We start from the raw sequence: 17,594 nt of genomic DNA on the forward strand, positions 1-17,594 counted from the left end.
GAGCGTGAGGCCGGCGAGGCGGGCCGGGCAGCGCCTCAGAAGGCGGGTGGCAGGCGGAGGGTGCGGATCGCAGCGGCTGCAGCCATGTCTCTCTCCAACAAACTCACCCTGGATAAGGTGGACGTGAAGGGCAAGCGGGTTGTTATGAGGTGAGGAGCTGGGCGGGGGGGAGCGGCTCTCCCCAGGCCCTGCCCGCGGCTCTCAGCGCCGTCAGGGCCCCTTGAGGGGGCGGGGGGGGGGGTGGTGCAGCCCGCTGCTGTGGGCTCCTTGTGGGAGAGGGCTCCAGAAAAGGCCCTTCCAGAAGAATCTCTCCCCCAGCTCCCCTTCCCTTAGCGCAGAGCTGAAATGAGTGAGGGTAAGGTGAGAGAACAGCCGGGAATGGCTCTGCTCCTCGGGCCGGGGGCCGGGCTGCAGGCATCGCCTGCTTCCTGAGGCAGGAATTGGCTGCAAAGCTGCGGGTGTGCTCAAAGCCTGGGCGGGAGCGGCGGCCAGGTGCTGGGAGGTGAGGTATGAAGTTCCTCTAACCCTGGGTTTCTTTCTCCAAGGTCACCTTACTGCCACCCGTTTGTATCAGCTGCCCTGTGTGGTGCGGAGGCTGCAGCTTGCCTCCCCCGTCTCGTTATTTTGTCTCTCCTGTCTTATTTTGATGTAGGTCCCTCAAAGTTAGATGGCTAAAAATCAGCTCCCATAACGAGAAGCTAGCTTGGGATTTGCACGTGTTTCATAAATCTGGTACAAAAAAAAAAAAAAGACCTTTATCTCTATAACAACGTACTTTTTTTTTTTTTTTTTTAATCAGGGGATGGGTTAGCCAGCTTGTGGGCACAGATAATGGGCATAACCCGCCTGCAGGCCCGTGCCTGGCTGCAAAGGCGGAGTGAGGCAGCAGTTGGTGCTAATTCGTGAGTTTCCTGCCTGCACCTCATCTCCCCCAAAAGTCGCCACGTGCTCTTAGTGCTACTAAAATCGATACCCGTCTTCTTTCTCTTCATGTTCATTGTAATTCTGGTATGTTCATAACGTTACCTTCCAGGCCTAGTGCCTAAGGCAGAACAAGGTAGATGTTAGGACTGGGGAAGAGAAAAGGTTCAGGGAGAGCTCAGATTTCACTGGCCATAGCTGTGGTGGGGAGAAAGGGTGAACCTGGTCTTCTGTAGCTCCAATGGCTCTGTAAAGCAAACTGTTCTCTTATTCCCCCTGTTTCAGAAAAGCAGCATGATGATGATGTTTTCCTGTCCCCTTTATGGAATTAGTCCACTGTACCATGGGCTGCCAGTTCAATTTTTTCTGCTCAGTTACTCCTGCTTTGCTGGCAGCTTTTGTCAGCCTTCCCATGTGGTTCTAGTGCTGAGCAGGCTACAAGGAAACTCAAGCAACTTCCAGAATTTCAGTGTTGTGTGTATAGACGTGGAGTGATGAAGGATAAAGGTGAACAGAGCACTTCACATTCCTCATTCTGATGCGCTGTTACAGCCAGTTAGACGCTCCCTTCCTCCCCGGAAGAAAAAGATCTTGCTCATCCACGGTCACGCCGTGGCCACGCTTTCTCTGAGCGAGACAGGGAGGAGGAAAGCGGCTGGGTGAGTAATCTCTGCTCGTGGCTGTTACGAAACAGCCTCCTGCTGCAGCTGGTCACCACGTGGGCACAAGGTGCGCTAGAGAAACTGATAAAATTCCTTCCTGCCATCCCTTCCTCTGGTGTGTGAGGGAAGCGACCCTTGGATCTAGTCAGGTCTTCCCACGGGCATGTGGTAGCTGCAGTACTCGGCTCTGGAGAGATCAGAGCTGCTGAGAGCAGAAACTCAGAGCTGTAAGCAGTAATTGGGCAGCTTCTGTGAGCTTGCTTGCCTGCCATAGTAGTCCAGCTGGGTATTTCAGAAGCCTCTTTGGAGAGCACAATGTCGCCTTTCGTTATTTGCTTCCTTTCCCTTGGAACCTGCTAGGCAGTGATCTGGGAGCATGGCTTTAAAAATGGAAAAAGCAAGCAGGAGCTTGTTCAATCCCAGCTTTGTTTTCTGTTTCAGCATCATCACTCCTACAGCCATGAGAGTTGGGTTGGATTGACAGTGTAGCTTCATAAAGTCACACAGGGATGCTTTTTCTCCAGTTGTATTCATTACAAGCACAAATGGCTGAGAAGATACCGATTTGAAATGCACAAGGCAGCTAAAAATCTTAGCCTAACCTTAACCACAACATTGCTCTTCTAGGCAGCTCCCTTCCTGCAGGTTACCTTGCTCTTTGTAAAAACAAGTTTTAAATACTTAAACTTTTTCTGCTTTCTTTTTTTTTTAGGGTTGACTTCAATGTTCCAATGAAGGATCACAAAATAACCAACAACCAAAGGTGAGCCTTTGATTTCTGTTTTTTGATTTGAGGCCTGGTTCTGTTCGCAGTACCCGCAGTGCTGCTGTGGTTAAGCTGTCCCTGCCTAATCGCTGAGTATTAGGTGTCTCAGGGAAGGTCTGACAGCTGTTGGTTAAAACTCCTGCAGCTATTTGCAAATTGTAGTTACTATGAGAGTTACTACTAGCTTACTCTCACTGTAGCTGCTGTGGAAAGCACATAGAAAACATCACTGTACAGATCCTGAAACTTCATTCCTTACACATGGTTGCAGCATTATGGCTGTGTCACAACCACGCGTCTGTTCAGCTGTGTTTGCTGGTTTTGATAGTAGCACCAGAAGATGTCCTGGCTCCTTACCCTGGGGCTGTGTTCACTTGTTGTCTAACATTAGCACACTTGGGCAGCATGCAGAGACACGGGGTTTAGGAGCAGTGATAGCAGATGTCTCATTTAGCTCCTCCAGTGTTTGTGGGCGGGTGCCAGTTTTGTTCACCACTGGTCAGCGTCCGCATCATTCCTTTTTTTGGCTCAGGATCACTAAATAAGGAAGCCTGGTTATGTTCAGATGTTTCCTGGCATTTCATAGCTACAAACAATCAGCAGAATTTGAATGACGAGATGAATTTTACTTCTCTCTCCCACATCTTGCAGAAGATAACAGTAGAACAAGTGAAAACATGCCAGGACAGAGAACTTAGCTGATGCATGATGTGTGGTGGCTGTGCTTTGGGGATTGTCACAGTCCTTGGGAAAGGAATAGGCTGGGTTAGCTCTGCAGGGAAAGATGCCCTCTGTGGGGTGTGATTAGACTGAGATGTTTATCCTAGAGTAAGTTTTGAAGCCCAGCCTCCCTTTTAGGAGGTCCTGGTGGCAGAGCCCTGCTGTCTGTGAGGGGGAGGCTGAGCTGTGTGGAACCATTAACAGTGGTTAAACAATCATTCTGCCCAGCTCTGTGCTTTCTCTTGCCCTTTTTGAGGGACAACTTCCCTCCCCTTTAGGGGCTCTTGTGTAAGTGCTCAGTCAGCCTTCTTCCACAGCAAACACTCCTTGAATCCTTTTCCACTTGCTTTTCCCTGCCCCTACAGGATCAAGGCGGCCGTTCCTACCATCAAGCACTGCCTGGACCATGGAGCCAAGTCCGTGGTCTTGATGAGTCACCTGGGTCGCCCCGACGGTGTCCCCATGCCCGACAAGTTCTCCTTGGCCCCGGTCGCTGTGGAGCTTAAAGCGCTCATGGGCAGGTGAAGTAGAAGAGCAGCTCAGCGCGTGTCAGGCCCACCCTGTGCGTGGACCTGGGTGCTCTCCTTTCAGAAAGGAAGAGTTGCTTGTAGGGTGACGGGGTGTGTGTCTTCTGTTTGCAGAGAGGTGACTTTCCTGAAGGACTGTGTTGGTCCTGACGTGGAGAAGGCCTGCGCTAATCCTGCAACTGGCTCCATCATCCTGCTGGAGAACCTCCGCTTCCACGTAGAAGAAGAAGGGAAGGGGAAGGATGCTTCAGGGAACAAGGTGAAGCATCAAGTCTAGTTTTGTGTGTGCCTAATGCTTTAAACTGATGCTTACATATTCTGTAGTGCTGAGATTGTCAAACCCTTTAGAAGCCTGCCTGCTCTCAGAGCAGCCGTGGAGAGCCAGGCTGCCTTGCACCTCTGACATTTTCTTGAAGGTCATGAAGAAGGCTTGCTCCAGACAGCTGCTTTTCTTAGCCATGGTGACCCGGTGACTTTCCGCAGGCCTTGGCTCCTCGCAGATTTGGTGCGTGGAGGGGAATGCTGGCATCGTGCGCTGCCCTTTAGGGGCTGACACAGGACTCCTGGCGCTTAGGAAAATGGCCCAGAGAACCAGTGAGCCTTTGCAGCTCCAGGTGACAATGAGAAATTGAGCTGGTCTGGAATTACCACAGCCTCGTGCCACTGAAAGCCAATGTGGTGGCTGGGGGAAGAGTGGGATGAAAATTAAATTGGCTTTGGGAACTGATTTTATGCACTTGTATGTGTACAGAAGCATGTAAAGCAGTTGGGCACGACAGGAGAGCTGCAGCTGGCAGACCAGCTTCTCATCTTACCAGGTGACAGTCAGTGCTGTGGGAATGGAGATGCAGTGCAAGACCATGGGTTGTTAGCTAGTACTTGAGAGATGTCTTTCCGAGGCAGATCCGGTGGTAGGGGATTCCTTCATTAAAAGCCTCTGCGTTCAGCTTCCAGATGTTCCGGGATTTGATCGGAGCACTTCATCTCTTCGTGTAAAGCCAGGACATTTAGCAAGTAAAGGAGGAGTTGACAGCATTATTTTAGAGTCTGTGTAGTCCCTTTGGCTAGGCTGTGTGAATAAAAGGGCCGCTAAAGCTGTGCTGAACCCGTCTGGCCTGTCTTAGAGTGCCTTGCTGCCATCGTCCCTGAATTAGAATTAGAGCTGTGTGCTAGCAGAGGCAGCAGGAGAGCCCTCGCTCAGGGGGTGAGCTGATAAAGCAGTAAGGCAGGCAGTCAGGGATCGCCCAACTGCCAGTCCAGGAGGTTCTTTAACAGCATGTGGCAGTGAACGCGCTCTGAGCAGTTGCTGTTAGAGAGTTCTGCTGTTTTTCTCAAGGTGGGAAGGAAAATGGAACAACTTGAGCCATCCCATGAGGACTTGAAGGGTGGAGAAGGTCTCGGCAGAAACGCCTCTGGTTTTGCCCACTCAACCTGTCCCCAGCTTTCCTTTGCTGGCTGTTACGGCTGTGGCCTGTCATAGTGTGTGTGCTATTTATAAGTTAATCCTCAGAGCAGACACTAAATGAATCCCTCAGGAGCTTAGCTACCATGCTGTCGCTGGTCAGTAGGTGAGCATGAGCAAGTTTGCTTTCATCTTGTTAGCACCTTGTCTCTGCACACCCTTCCTGTGTTACCTGGGATCGCCCCACAAACAGAGATCTGTGAGCAGACCAAGAGGTTGGTTGTAGTGCAGCTCGTTCCTACCTTGTTGGTGTACCAAGATCCTGCAATGGGAACAGTCCTCAGGGATGTAGGAGCAGGCTCAGAGGGATTAAAGTGGAGTTTAAACCATTTAAACGTTTTTGTGGCTTCTGCTGGACTGGAAAAGAGCATATGAAATGCAGTGAACCCCAGGATAAACAGATGAATTTCTCCAGCTGATTTTTTCTTTGCTTTGGGGTTACGAATCAATTGCTTGTTAATTGCTGAATTTGACTTCAGCAGCTTCAGTATGTACTGAACAGCTTCAGTATCTACTCCGTGACTTGAATAGCACAAGCTTGTAATTCTTTCCCTTTAGATCAAGGCTGATTCTGCAAAAGTGGATGCTTTCAGAGCCTCTCTTTCTAAACTGGGAGATGTTTATGTTAACGATGCTTTTGGAACTGCCCACCGCGCTCACAGGTATGTATCCCTTTTCTGTCCACAGGCAGAACTGCAGAATGATGCTAAGGTTTGCTCCCAGTTAAAACTACACACAGTTAAAAGCCCTTACTTAAAATTAACTTATTTTGGAGCTTATCCCATTATTCTGCTGTGTTTATTCCTGAGTGACATATTTAGAGAAGACAGTTCTCTACAGCATATGCTATCTAAAGTTTACCTCTGAGAACAGGCAACAGTTGAAACTCTTAAGACTTGAATTAACATTTTAGGCTTTGAAGATACAAAATTACTTGCTTAGGACTCTTATTAATTGTCCTACAAATTCAGCAGACCTGTTTTCCTGAAGATGAATAGTTCCAGATGGGTTATTCTCATGGAGCATGGTTAGATGTGTGTGTTTGAGAATCTGCAGTGCTCATCTTGGAGCTCGATTTCCTAATCAGCGTTACTGGAGGAAGATGTCTGTTCCTCCTACGCTTTTGTCCCTCATCACTTTGGATTACTAATTGATGCTGTAAACATATCACATAGCAAAAAGGCTGTGCAAAAGCAATGCTGGAAAGTCAACTTTACAGCTGGCTTATCGAACTAGGAAAAGAAAATCCCCATGTTTGTTTCCATGCCGGTAGGAGCTGCGCTCCTTGCTGTAGCTGACTAAAGAATTTTAGTGCTGTGAGACACACGGATGTTTGGACCTTCACTGGTAGAACATTTTTCCTTTCCTTACTCTTATCTTCATTCTGCAGTTCCATGGTAGGTGTCAATCTTCCTCAGAAGGCTGCAGGCTTCCTGATGAAGAAAGAACTGGATTATTTTGCGAAGGCCCTCGAGAGCCCAGAGAGACCCTTCTTAGCAATTCTGGGAGGGTAAGACTCAAGAGCATAACAACTTATTTCTCTTCACTACCTCTGTCATAACTGAAGGGTTGTTTTGGCTTGCTGCAAACAAGTGCTTTCCTTTGAGCTGTACCTGCAGTTCAGATTTGCAGATAATTCTTGAGATCTCTGTAAAATGTGGGTTAAGTGGGAGCTACCTTACCCCATCCAGGCCTGTGGTGATACTGTCGGGGTCTGCTCACACCTCGTGGCCTCTCGCATCCCCCTGAGACAGCCCAGGGCAGCTCGCTGGGCGGCTGACCCAGAACTGACACACATGCTGGCCCTGAAATGTTGTCAGTGACCTTTCCTCTGTGGTTCAGAGTACAAGCATCCTGCAAGCTCAGCGCTGTGTAAGTTGACACGGTCGGGCATTATGCAACCGTGGCCTACTGTAGTTGCCCGGGTCTCTGTTCTCTAGCAGCAGCTAGCGTGCAAAGAGAATTGAAGGTGCAAAACCAAATGACTGCTTGTGTGTAGAAATAAATTCTCATTGCTGCCGGTTTTTGAAACATGCACACTTCTATGGAAGTGTTTCAGTTCATCAGGTGAATTAAAATACTTTGTAAAATACAGTGACACAGAGCTTGGACATGGTAACGTCCCCGTGATGATAAAATTATGTGGCTTATTCCTGTTCTTTGCACCCAAAAACACGCTCTGCAAGAAGTAGTACTCAGTTCTCATTTTATACTTTTTCTGTGATCTTGATTATAATGAGCAGTGCTTTCTTTTTATTGGCACCCTTCCAAGATTTAGAGCTGCAGGTGACCCACACTTGCAGGCTGGCTATTGCTTATCCATAACAAAACTGGACCAGGAATCTGTACTGAGAACTGTACTAAGGAGGTGGAAATAGAATGTGTTGGCAAAGAAAGACCATGTGCAGGAAAGTAACTTCAGTGCCAGGAGCAGGATGTGCACAGAAGAAAGAAACAAAAATTTCTTGCTGGTGGCTGGTTTGCACCAGAGCTCTCTGCAGTTACTGAGGCTGGAATTATAGAGGCACTGCCTATTTATTTGGATGAGGTCTGAAAGTATTTCATTAAGGAAATCTGTATCATTATCACTGTTTTAGAGATAAGGTAACTGAAGGAAGAAGAGGAAAGGGTCTTGTCTAATGTCTTGAAGCAGGGCATAGCCATACAGATAGCAATGCAAGTCTCTGGAGTGTCAGCCTGGTAATTTTCTAGGGTCTTCATGAAGCTTTCTTTAGGTAACAACGACACAGGGCATAAAGGGGGCTGGTAAAAGATTTGTCTATTTACTGTTGCTTCCTGCCATTCCCATATGAAGTAATTTTGGCATTGTTATCCCAGATGGTGGGATGTTGGGGCTATGAGCGTGATGGGGTGCTGGGCCCGGGCGGGTTACAGGAGCTGGGCGTACGGCAGCTGGTGCAGTGGATCTGGGGTCGGGCCATGGTTGTGCGTGGTAGAGATCTGAGATCTGATCTTTGCTCTGCTTGGATGGACAGTCAGGGGAACCAGCCTTTAAAGTGCCAAATTAATTTTATATTTCAGTAGGTGAAAAACAGAGGGCTAAGAACGCTCTTGTAAGTTGCTGTTTAATACTGACCTGCTGATTTCCCAAATTCCCTTTCTGCCCGTTCCCCATAACTTTTCTGTTGGACCATTCTCTCAGAAAAACCTTGAGGTATCAGAATTGCCAGTACTGACTAGCAGTTGGATAGTTCTGCTTCAAATTCTTATCCAAGAAGTCGTTGGTGAGGCTTCCTGCTTAGTTCAAGATAGAATGAAGTCTGTCTGAGAATTCTGGGCAGTGACTGCACTGTTTGTTCTCTTTCCTTTTCTCCTTCACCAGAGCAAAAGTTCAGGATAAGATCCAGCTGATCAATAACATGTTGGATAAGGTCAATGAGATGATCATCGGTGGTGGAATGGCATTCACCTTCCTTAAAGTGCTCAACAACATGCAGGTAAGAAAAGAGCAAGTCTGCTCCTAGGAAAAAAATACGGTCAGTATATATGGTGGGATTGGAAACGAGGTGTGTGAGCTCCCCGCAAGAGCAGGGAGCACTCAGAAGTTGCTTGACAATCAGCTTGCAAAAATTGGATTGCAGAATGTGTCTTAGTGCTCGAAGAAAACTTCCCAGAACTGCTGAATGGTGTGGCCTGACTGCCGCTGTGCTTTTCTGTCCCAACCAGCAGCTAAACAAATGCCTTTCATTTTTTCCAAATAACTTCTGCAGATTGGCAACTCTTTGTTTGATGAAGAGGGATCAAAAATTGTCAAGGACCTGATGGCCAAGGCAGAGAAGAACGGTGTGAAGATCACTCTGCCTGTTGACTTCATCACTGCGGACAAATTTGATGAGCATGCACAGACTGGCGAAGCCACGGTGGCTTCGGGCATTCCTGCTGGCTGGATGGTAGGTTTCGATGGGCTAGGGAGAATAACAGGGAGCACTGGGGTGGGAAAGGCATGCCTTAAAGGAATAAAAAGAGTAATTGAGATCCATTGCTATTGTTTCTGAAGGCAGCCTAGCTGCGTGGAGTTCTTGGGCTTAATAAATAGAAAGCCCTGTGGCTTGTCCTGATTTTTTAAGTGTAAAACAGCTTTTGTAGAGATTTGGATTAAAACAGCAAAAATCCTACTGCATTCAGATCTGAAGGTTTTAGAGGAGTCCCTTTTATTTGACTCGAATTTAATTAGTTGGCAAAAGCTTCTAACTAAGACTTTATGCTTCTGACATTGATTTTAAAAATGAGTTCTTCATACTAGGAATACAAATACCACTCCAGACTCCATGCTGCAGCAGCAGCTGCTGACAAGTCGCTTTGTTCCTTAGCATACAGAGAAACTCTTGCTTCATGTCTGGTCTGCTGTATCTAAGTCAGTGGCAAGTTTGATACCACGAAAACAGCACCACCAAGCCCTACAAGGCCTGCAAAGCTATAGGCTTTGGACTTGTCAGGTGTTTGACAATGTGGTGTGAATAGCAGGGTTGTTAGCTTGGATCTTTAAGGAAAGGGGGGGGAAGCTTTTGAGGATCCCACCAAAAAGGCATTGGTGATTTAAGCTGAGGCTTGGCAGGAGGTATATCTGAATTCTCTTGTTTGTCTTAGGGCTTGGACTGTGGCCCTGAAAGCGTGAAGAAGTTTGTTGAAGTTGTGGGAAGGGCCAAGCAAATAGTGTGGAACGGTCCCGTGGGTGTCTTCGAGTGGGACAAGTTTTCCAAAGGAACCAAAGCTCTGATGGACAAAGTGGTGGAAGTCACTGGCAAGGGCTGCATCACCATTATTGGTAAGGAGTTGCATGCGTTCTTCCTTTTCTAAATCCAACAAGGAGGTTTGTCTCCTAGCACCACATTAAAAATGTGGTCAAATTGTTTCTCTTCGTAATGCTTTCAGTTTTCCTTCAGCGTGCAGATGTGACTTCAAAAATTGCTGTATGTACTGAGGATCTGGGAACAGAACCAGCCTGCAGCAAGGCTTTGTGCCTTAAGCTGAACAAAATTCTAATTTCTTCTGTCTCATTGCATTTTCTTGTGCTACAGGTGGTGGGGATACAGCTACTTGCTGTGCCAAGTGGAATACTGAGGATAAAGTTAGCCACGTCAGCACTGGAGGTGGCGCCAGCCTGGAACTGCTGGAGGGTAACTGCTCTTTTCTCTTGTTTGAGCAAATCGGGCAGTTCTGGGTGCTCTGCCTTGCTTTGATAGTCAGAAAAGCACAACAGGGTGAATGTCTTCTCTGTTTCACCAAGTGGAGTTGCAGGTAGCTTTTGAACAATGAGAGCAATGAGATCCTCATAGCTCTTTTTTTCTGCCTTCTAGAGGAAGAGGAAAGAAAATGGAGTATTCCTGCAAATAGCATAGACTGCCACTCCCTGGCAGCAAAAAAGCTGGAATAGAAAGTAAAACAGCCTTGAGAGCAGGCTCTTTTATTTATAGATGATTCCCTGAGACGCGTTAACCAGGCTGTTCATAGTTTCCAGTTTCTGTTAGGGAAATCTCATCAGAATAGTCCGGAATTCTGGTTTACAAGCTTCCTTTTGGGAGCATTGTTTAAAATCCCCTGGTTTTGGGGAGCCCTCTAGTGATCACTTCACAAATCTGCACAAGAATACTCGGAATCCAAAATGGTGAGAATTTACAGGATTCTTCTAATGAGTCGCATTGTACTCTAAATGAGTTTTTATTTCCTCTGGTAATTAGCTGTTTCCCAATATGTGTAAATTATCTAATGCTGTCAACTTCTCTGTAGAAGAGAAACTGCAATAAACTGCATTGCAGCTGTTGGTTTCCAGCAGTTACGTGTGAGACAGAGCTTTTGTTTCTGTTGCCTAGGGAGTGATGGGAAAGGGAAAGAATGCAGATGGCTAGAATGAAACTGTGCAACTGATTTATTCGCAAGGACAAAGTTGTCTAAGTTTTGGCCCAAAATGTGGGTTTGTGTGTGTGATCTTTTAAATGTAACGGAAGTCTAGCTAATTAGAAAAGCCTCTGAAGATTATTTAAAAAAGAAAAAATAGTTGGTTGGTTGTGAACAGTGTTAAAATTCAGTGCTGCCACACAGCTTGTGCATTCAAAGGTAGGTTGGGGGTGAGCAGAAAGCTTTCCCTTCATTATTAAAGTAGGACAATAAGCTAAGAAGATGCTTTCAAAAGCGTTGCACTTAAAAATAAAAGTAAAATAAAAAAATGCGGGGCCCCCGTACCCAAAGAGGAGCGTGTTCCTTACTCCCCTCCGTTGGAATGAGGTGTGCAGATATCTGGACCTGGGTGTTTCAGTCCCAAGAAAAGACTCAAGTCTTATAGCAGGCTCCGTTCCTTTTTCTTAATTCATTCTTAAAATTTCCACCACACGCTCCAAAATACTCTTTACATGTCATTAGGGATTGAAGAAAGTATGCAGCAACTCCCTAGGTCCGATCAAAAAATCTGTTTGCCATCAAGCTGCATGGAAAAATATCTTTAGGTGTTTGGATCTGCCCCTAGCAGGAACTTGGATAGAAACTCAGCATTATTGTTAATTGAGCATTGACAACTGTGGGCTGTTAATCTGCTGCTGACACACGAGTGCAGCTGTGCTCTGGATACTCACCACAGCCCCAAAATGTATTTGCTGCATGGAGCAGTTTAAATGTAACCCATATGCCTTCATAGCCACAGATGTCAACGGGAATGCACGTAGAGCCATCTTTAACCTCTAGTTTGTTTTTTTTATCTGTGTAAATGTTGCAGTTGTAAGCATAAAGCAAAGTACAGTTGGAGGGTCCTTAACTTTATTGGGATTTTTTTTCCCTAACAGGTAAAGTTCTTCCTGGCGTGGATGCCTTGAGCAACGTGTAGAGCACGGTGCATCACCCCAGCTCCTGGTCCCGTGCACAGCCCCTGAGATTCAACACTTCAGCGCTTCTGTATTTCATCTCTGCGATAGGCAGATCACAGAATGTAAACCGAAACTGGGTAGGGTTGGAGGAGAAGACAGGAGAGAGACGATGCGACTGCAGTTTACATGATGTGGATTTGTCCACTCTTATCCCACTTGAATTAATGTAGTGCGTTTAAACCGTTGTTGTGGATTTAGAGTGTATATATTTATATTTTGCCTTTTCAAAGAGATTAATCCCTAGTAGCCATGTCTGTTTCTCAGAAAGGAGTGCACTGTGTAGCTTCTTCAATGTTCCTAGCAGGCATTTTCATCACTTGCCACAGTTCAGAAACAAGAGGGGACTCCAGTTTTTTGGAGGCTGATTGTAATAGCTGCTGAATAAACATATTTAAAATGCCAACAACTTGTATGTGGTCCTTCTTTCACATTTTTTGGAACAGGTTATGTTACAATACCTTTGTCCTAAGCATCAGGAGTCAGATCTTTTTTCTTTTTGTGCTAATTGCAGTATTTGTAAATATCCTTTTGTTTTTATCCATGGATTTGTAAGCATCCAGTCATCAAAGTGAACTTTGTTGGTAAGGAAGTTGTTGCAGATACACTGTTATGTTGAAACTTCCATACCATCAAGTAAGAAAGATGAATTTTTGAATGTGCAGTAATGGTTAAATTTGCACATTTTTTAAAGTGTGGTTCTCTCCAGAGAACTTGCTATGTAGTAGGCATCTAATGTATGTAATCTGAGAACTGGAACCTCTAAAGATACAGGTAAAAAAGAAGATTCTTACCTCTCCTTTATATGCAAAGAGAACCGCAGCACTCCTTTGCTTGAGTATGTGATCCAAAAAAACCACTAAAACTAGCATAGCAAAGCACCTGCTTTGGACAATCGGGCTTGTGTTTGGGGACTAAGCACACCGCAGACCCACAAGGACTGTTAGTGGAGGAGCACCAGCATGGTGCAAATGGATGCAGGTGGAATTCCCGTTTTGGCTGTCAGGGGTTGGCTCCTATCCTTGCTCCAGGACCCAAATGCAAGCACAGGGTGGCTCTAAACCAAACCCAGGGCTGTGCCGAACTTTAGATTGGTTTGAAGTCAGCCCAAAGTGTGGTTTGGATTGAGCCATAGCTCTGCTCACAGGAACTGCAAGAGAACTCAGTGGTCCAGCTGAACTGCCTGTGCATCTTCTAGCTGGATCACAATAGAAACTGCTGTAAAGCAGCACTGCCTGCTCTGTCAGGTGCCATCTGGGGTGTTCTGTGTGGTCTGAGTTGAACAAAGCAGCTGGGATGAACCACGGAGAGAGTCTTTGAGGTAAGCAGCAAGCCACAACAGAGCATGCTTTTCTCTTAATTGGTGTATACATGCACAGTATTGCCAAGACAAAATGGAGGTATGTGCTGGAAACAGACACGGCCGATCTGCCAAATTTTGCTAGGTCTCAGTGGGATGTGAATCAAAGCCCAAGAAAGTTAAAGCATATATAAAGTTGCATATGAAACTTAATGCATTTTATACCTAAAAGTAACTCTTGCAAAGAAACTAGAAAGCATGCAAATGTCTGCAGCGCTGTGGTTTTCTCCTCCTCCCTTCCTTTGTAACTCTCCCAAGCATTGTCTGATTACGCATGAATGATGCAGATTTTTGCTAGGATTGCTTTCTAGCTGTTACTCATGTTTTCCAGGCAGGGGTGCAGACCTCCGACAGCTGCGGTAACGAGGCAAAGAAAAGAGTGAGCTTGTCGGCCACAAAAAGACTATGGATTTTGGAAATCCAGTACTACAAAAACAAACATTCCACCATGTTTTATAACAGACCATTCTTGTCTGGCTCTGGCAAACAAGGCCTCATGACAGCACAGCCCATTTTAGTGTCACTCTTATACCCATGTTGCTGGATTCCCATGGAGCAAAAACAAGACTTTCCCTCCATAGTTCCTTTCTTGGTGTTTACAGTGAAGGTCGGTGTGTGGCCACTACCTCACTTTTTTCCCCCTCCCCTCCTTCATCACAAGCAACAAAACAAAGCTGTCTGTAGTCGAATATAGCAAGGAGTCACAAGGCTCCACAAACACAGACATCTGCGCTTAAAAGCATCTTTTCACGTGACTTTGGATGCTTGCTTTTTCATGTTTAAAATGGTGGTGGTGGTGGTGTTTGTTTTCATGTGTTTATTTTAACTATTACAACTTTCAGGTCTGTGTGCTCACCCTGACAGACGCTTGGTTTTAAGGGTTTTAAAGTGAAGGGGATGAAGCCTAGACTGCGGGAGCTGTACACTTGATGACCAGCAGTTGATTAAAGACAACTTCATTATGTAAGCTTTACCTATTAAGTTTTTGTTTTAGTAACCACTACTGAAATTATAAAATATTTTGAGGCATCTAGAGGTGCTTCCATTGTTACATTTTACATCTGTTGGAGTCACACTGTTCTTTCTGGATTATTTTTGTGTATGTTTGGAGATAATTCTAGACACACATCCTTGACAGTTCTGCCTTTGGGTGCCTTTTGTTGCGAGTGGTTTGGGGGCAATGATGCTAGTTAGAAACGTGGAAGAGAGGTTAAAAGATGAAGCAGTTGCAAAAAGCTTGCCAGGTGCAGATTTAGCTTTTCAATGGGCTGATAACCAAGTGAGATAAAAAAATAAATAAATAAATTGTGAAGAACTTAGGTCCTCATAGCTGAGATGAACTTAGGTCCTCATAGCTGTGAAAGAGTAAGTTTGCAGTCAGGAAAGTAAAATAAGCTTCTCTTAGGCAGAAAATACATGGGCTTTCTTAGGGGTGTCTCCCTGTATAAATTACAGTCTACTGTAAACGGCAGGAGGTAGAGAAAGTGTTTCCGCATAGTAAAAAGCGTAATTGATGGCAGTTTTTCAAGTTACTCAGTACTGAAAATTGCAGTCACAGGTAGCACTGGTGACTCAGGGCCACAGGCAGAGCCATCAGCCCTGGTGTGCCAGAGGCAGGGCAAAATATCTTTAATAATTGCAGATTTGGCCAGCCAGGAGGCCAACTGCAGTGCAAATGTACCTTTGCACATCGGAAACAGCAAAACTGCGCGCTCCAGCGCTGCCTTTCCACAGAGGGGCCCCCGGGTGGGCAGCAGCCATTTTGTGAGGCAAGCCACCCCGTGGGGCGCATCCCGCTCCCCCGGCGGTAAAACCACCTCCGTCTTTTGATTTTATTTTTGGACACCGGGCTCTGCTGCGCACCTCACAGCCTGGAGGGTGTTTCTGAAAAGGACTTGAACGCTTTTAGCCCCTCAGTTGCCTGCTGCCGAGGAGCTGCGGGGGGACCCAGCAGAGCCTGACGGGGCAGCTCCGTCCCGCCCATGGCCGCCTCCCCTCAGCCGGGCGAGGCGGAGCCGGCCGTAAGGAGGAGGAGGAGGAGGAGGAAGAGGAGGGCGGACTACGCCTCCCGGCAGTCTCCACAGCGCCCGGCCCAACGAGGGATGCCGGGTGCCGTAGTCGGGGCCGCCTGGTGAAAGTTAATAACCGAAGGCGCCTCCCCGAGCTCCGCGGCGCCTCTCGTTGCCATGCCGGCTTTGTCGCCTCGGCGGGGGCAGCGGCACGATGGATGAACGGGCGGCCGCCGGGGCAGGCGCCCGCCGGGTAAGAAGCGGGAGGGGAGGAGAAGGGGAGGCTCTGGCCGCCGCTCTGAGGCCGGCTCCGGGAGGGGAAGGCGGCTTCGTGGTGCCCCGGGTAGGGCCCTGCCCGCCGGGCTCGGAGGCAGGTGCGGCGGGGAGCGGGGGGACGCGGCCCCGGCCCTCCCCTCGGGGACCCCGGCCGCTCGCCCAGCCTGAGGGAAAAGCCGGCCTCGGACACGAACCCCGGCTCCCCGCTGCCCCCCCAGAGAGGGAGAAGTCCCTTCGTGGGAGGGGAGAGGGCTGCGAGGGTTTGCTGTGGGTATCCGCAAACCCTCAGAGGAGGGAGCGGAGCTGTCCCGACCCTCCCCGGCTCCGTTTCCCGGCCCGGGGGTGTTTGTGCTGCCCGCAGCCCTGCAGGACAGGTCCCTGCCCTGCCCGGTGCCTCCCGACCCTGCTGGCCCCCAGCACCCGCAGCAGCCCGGTCCCCAGGTGGACCAGAGGTGACTCCAAGTCCTCCAGCTCTGCGAGGGGAAAGCCTCAGCGTGTGGGTGATAAGCCCACAGTGCTGAACAGCTCTGCTTTTGGGGCCTTGCCCTGTAGGAATGGGGTCCCACCAGCCCCCTCAGGGCTGGGGTTAGCTGTCCCTGCTGCTGCTTGGCGGTCTGCCCTCAGGTGCGAAGATTGTGCCTTTTGTTAGCAGACCGATTCAGGTAGGCCTGTAAATAAATGTTCGCCATCGGACTTGCCATATGGTTGAGGCAGAACCACGGTTCCATCTGTCTCTCTCCCAGGATATCTTTTTGATAAAGGTAAGGGCCGGAAGGCTGAATCTTTAGTCAAACAAGAACTTGGTGTGTGACCTTAAACGTCTGCTGCTTTTGCTTGGTGCTGTAAATAGCCCGAAATAATTGAATCACCAGCATATGGTAGGACGCCCCAGCATTTCCATGGCACAGGCTCCTGTGGGGCTGCTCTCACTTTCCACAACGCTTGGGCACAGGTTCCTTGCCTGGGATCCTCCCCTGTGCAAAGCATACAGATCCCCATTCGATATTCAGGTTAAAAGTTTCTGCGTGTCACCTCTAATAAATGATCTTCAGTTCAGCCCTAATGCGATAGAAAATAACAAGTTCCATTTTAATTCACTCCTCATCTTTATTCCACTTTTTAATAATAATTTTTCATTAAGCCACTAATCCTGTCCTAGCACTTCTAATCAGGAAGGCTCAAGGTGCTTTACAAAAGAAGTAAGAATATAATTATTCCAATTATCCTCATTAAGGCCGATATTCTTAACTTTTCAGCAGCTTCCACAGATAATATAGGCCATAAATAATTAAGAGTACAATCTAATTAAAAGAAATCCCCAGTCGTAAACCAGAGGGCTGCGCTGAAGTAGCCAGCCTTCAAAGGCATGGCCTTGTAACCTAATCTCCCTGATCAGAACAGCAGCTCATTAACCTGCGACTCCTCACTCTCCTGACCTCGCTGCCCCCGCAGCAGGTACATCCAGGTGCCTGTGCAGGACCCACCAGAGGGAGAGGGTTGTGACAGAAGGCATTCTCGAGAGCCTCCTCCTATAGGAGCCCCTTATCTGGTTGTTTGAATAAAGGTCTGGTGTTCGGAGGGTTATCAAAACCTACAGCCGGAACTGAGCGAAGGTAGGCATGGAACTAGTTCATTTTTTTAGCGGAAGAGAACTAGTTACTGCAGACTAGAAATGTTGCTCAAACTGGATTCCAGAAGATACAAAGAAGGTTGTGTCCTGGGTCAAGTTCCTATGCGACCTAAATAGTGTTCTGACCCACAAAACTCCCCGCACGCCAACTTCCTCAAAGTCAGTGTGAACTATCATGGCTGGGAGCTTGGGCTCTAAACTGCTCCTACTGCAGTGGGTCTCTGTATTGTTACACCCGGGTGTCCCCGCTGGAAGCTGACTGTCTCAGGACTGCTGTTTATCTACAGAATTCGCCAGCAGGGCTGCATGGGTGAAATCCTTGCTCTCATTCCAAATACCTGCTGTCACACATTAGTTACTCTGTGGGAATGTTTGTGCTCTGATTTGCA

At 47.6% G+C, this 17,594-nt stretch overlaps 2 protein-coding genes across 2 annotated transcripts in view; both read left to right on the plus strand.

Moving 5' to 3' along the window:
• On the plus strand, nt 1–12,336 carry PGK1 (phosphoglycerate kinase 1). Its single transcript, XM_084535055.1, has 11 exons — nt 1–149; nt 2,296–2,346; nt 3,435–3,590; nt 3,711–3,855; nt 5,617–5,720; nt 6,449–6,568; nt 8,402–8,516; nt 8,790–8,969; nt 9,667–9,844; nt 10,098–10,196; nt 11,853–12,336. The coding sequence occupies exons 1-11, from the start codon at nt 85–87 to the stop codon at nt 11,891–11,893; spliced, it is 1,254 nt and encodes a 417-aa protein (XP_084391181.1). The 5' UTR covers nt 1–84; the 3' UTR covers nt 11,894–12,336.
• Nucleotides 12,337–15,346: 3,010 nt separating this feature from the next.
• The window catches only part of AMOT (angiomotin), a 60,885-nt gene continuing 58,637 nt past the window's right edge, over nt 15,347–17,594 (plus strand). The window contains exon 1 of the mRNA XM_084535056.1: nt 15,347–15,552. The gene's annotated coding sequence lies outside the window, so the exon portion shown is untranslated. The remainder of the gene's footprint in view (nt 15,553–17,594) is intronic.

Source organism: Aythya ferina, assembly GCF_964211825.1.
Source record: "Aythya ferina genome assembly, chromosome: 13".
Lineage (NCBI taxonomy): Eukaryota > Metazoa > Chordata > Aves > Anseriformes > Anatidae > Aythya > Aythya ferina.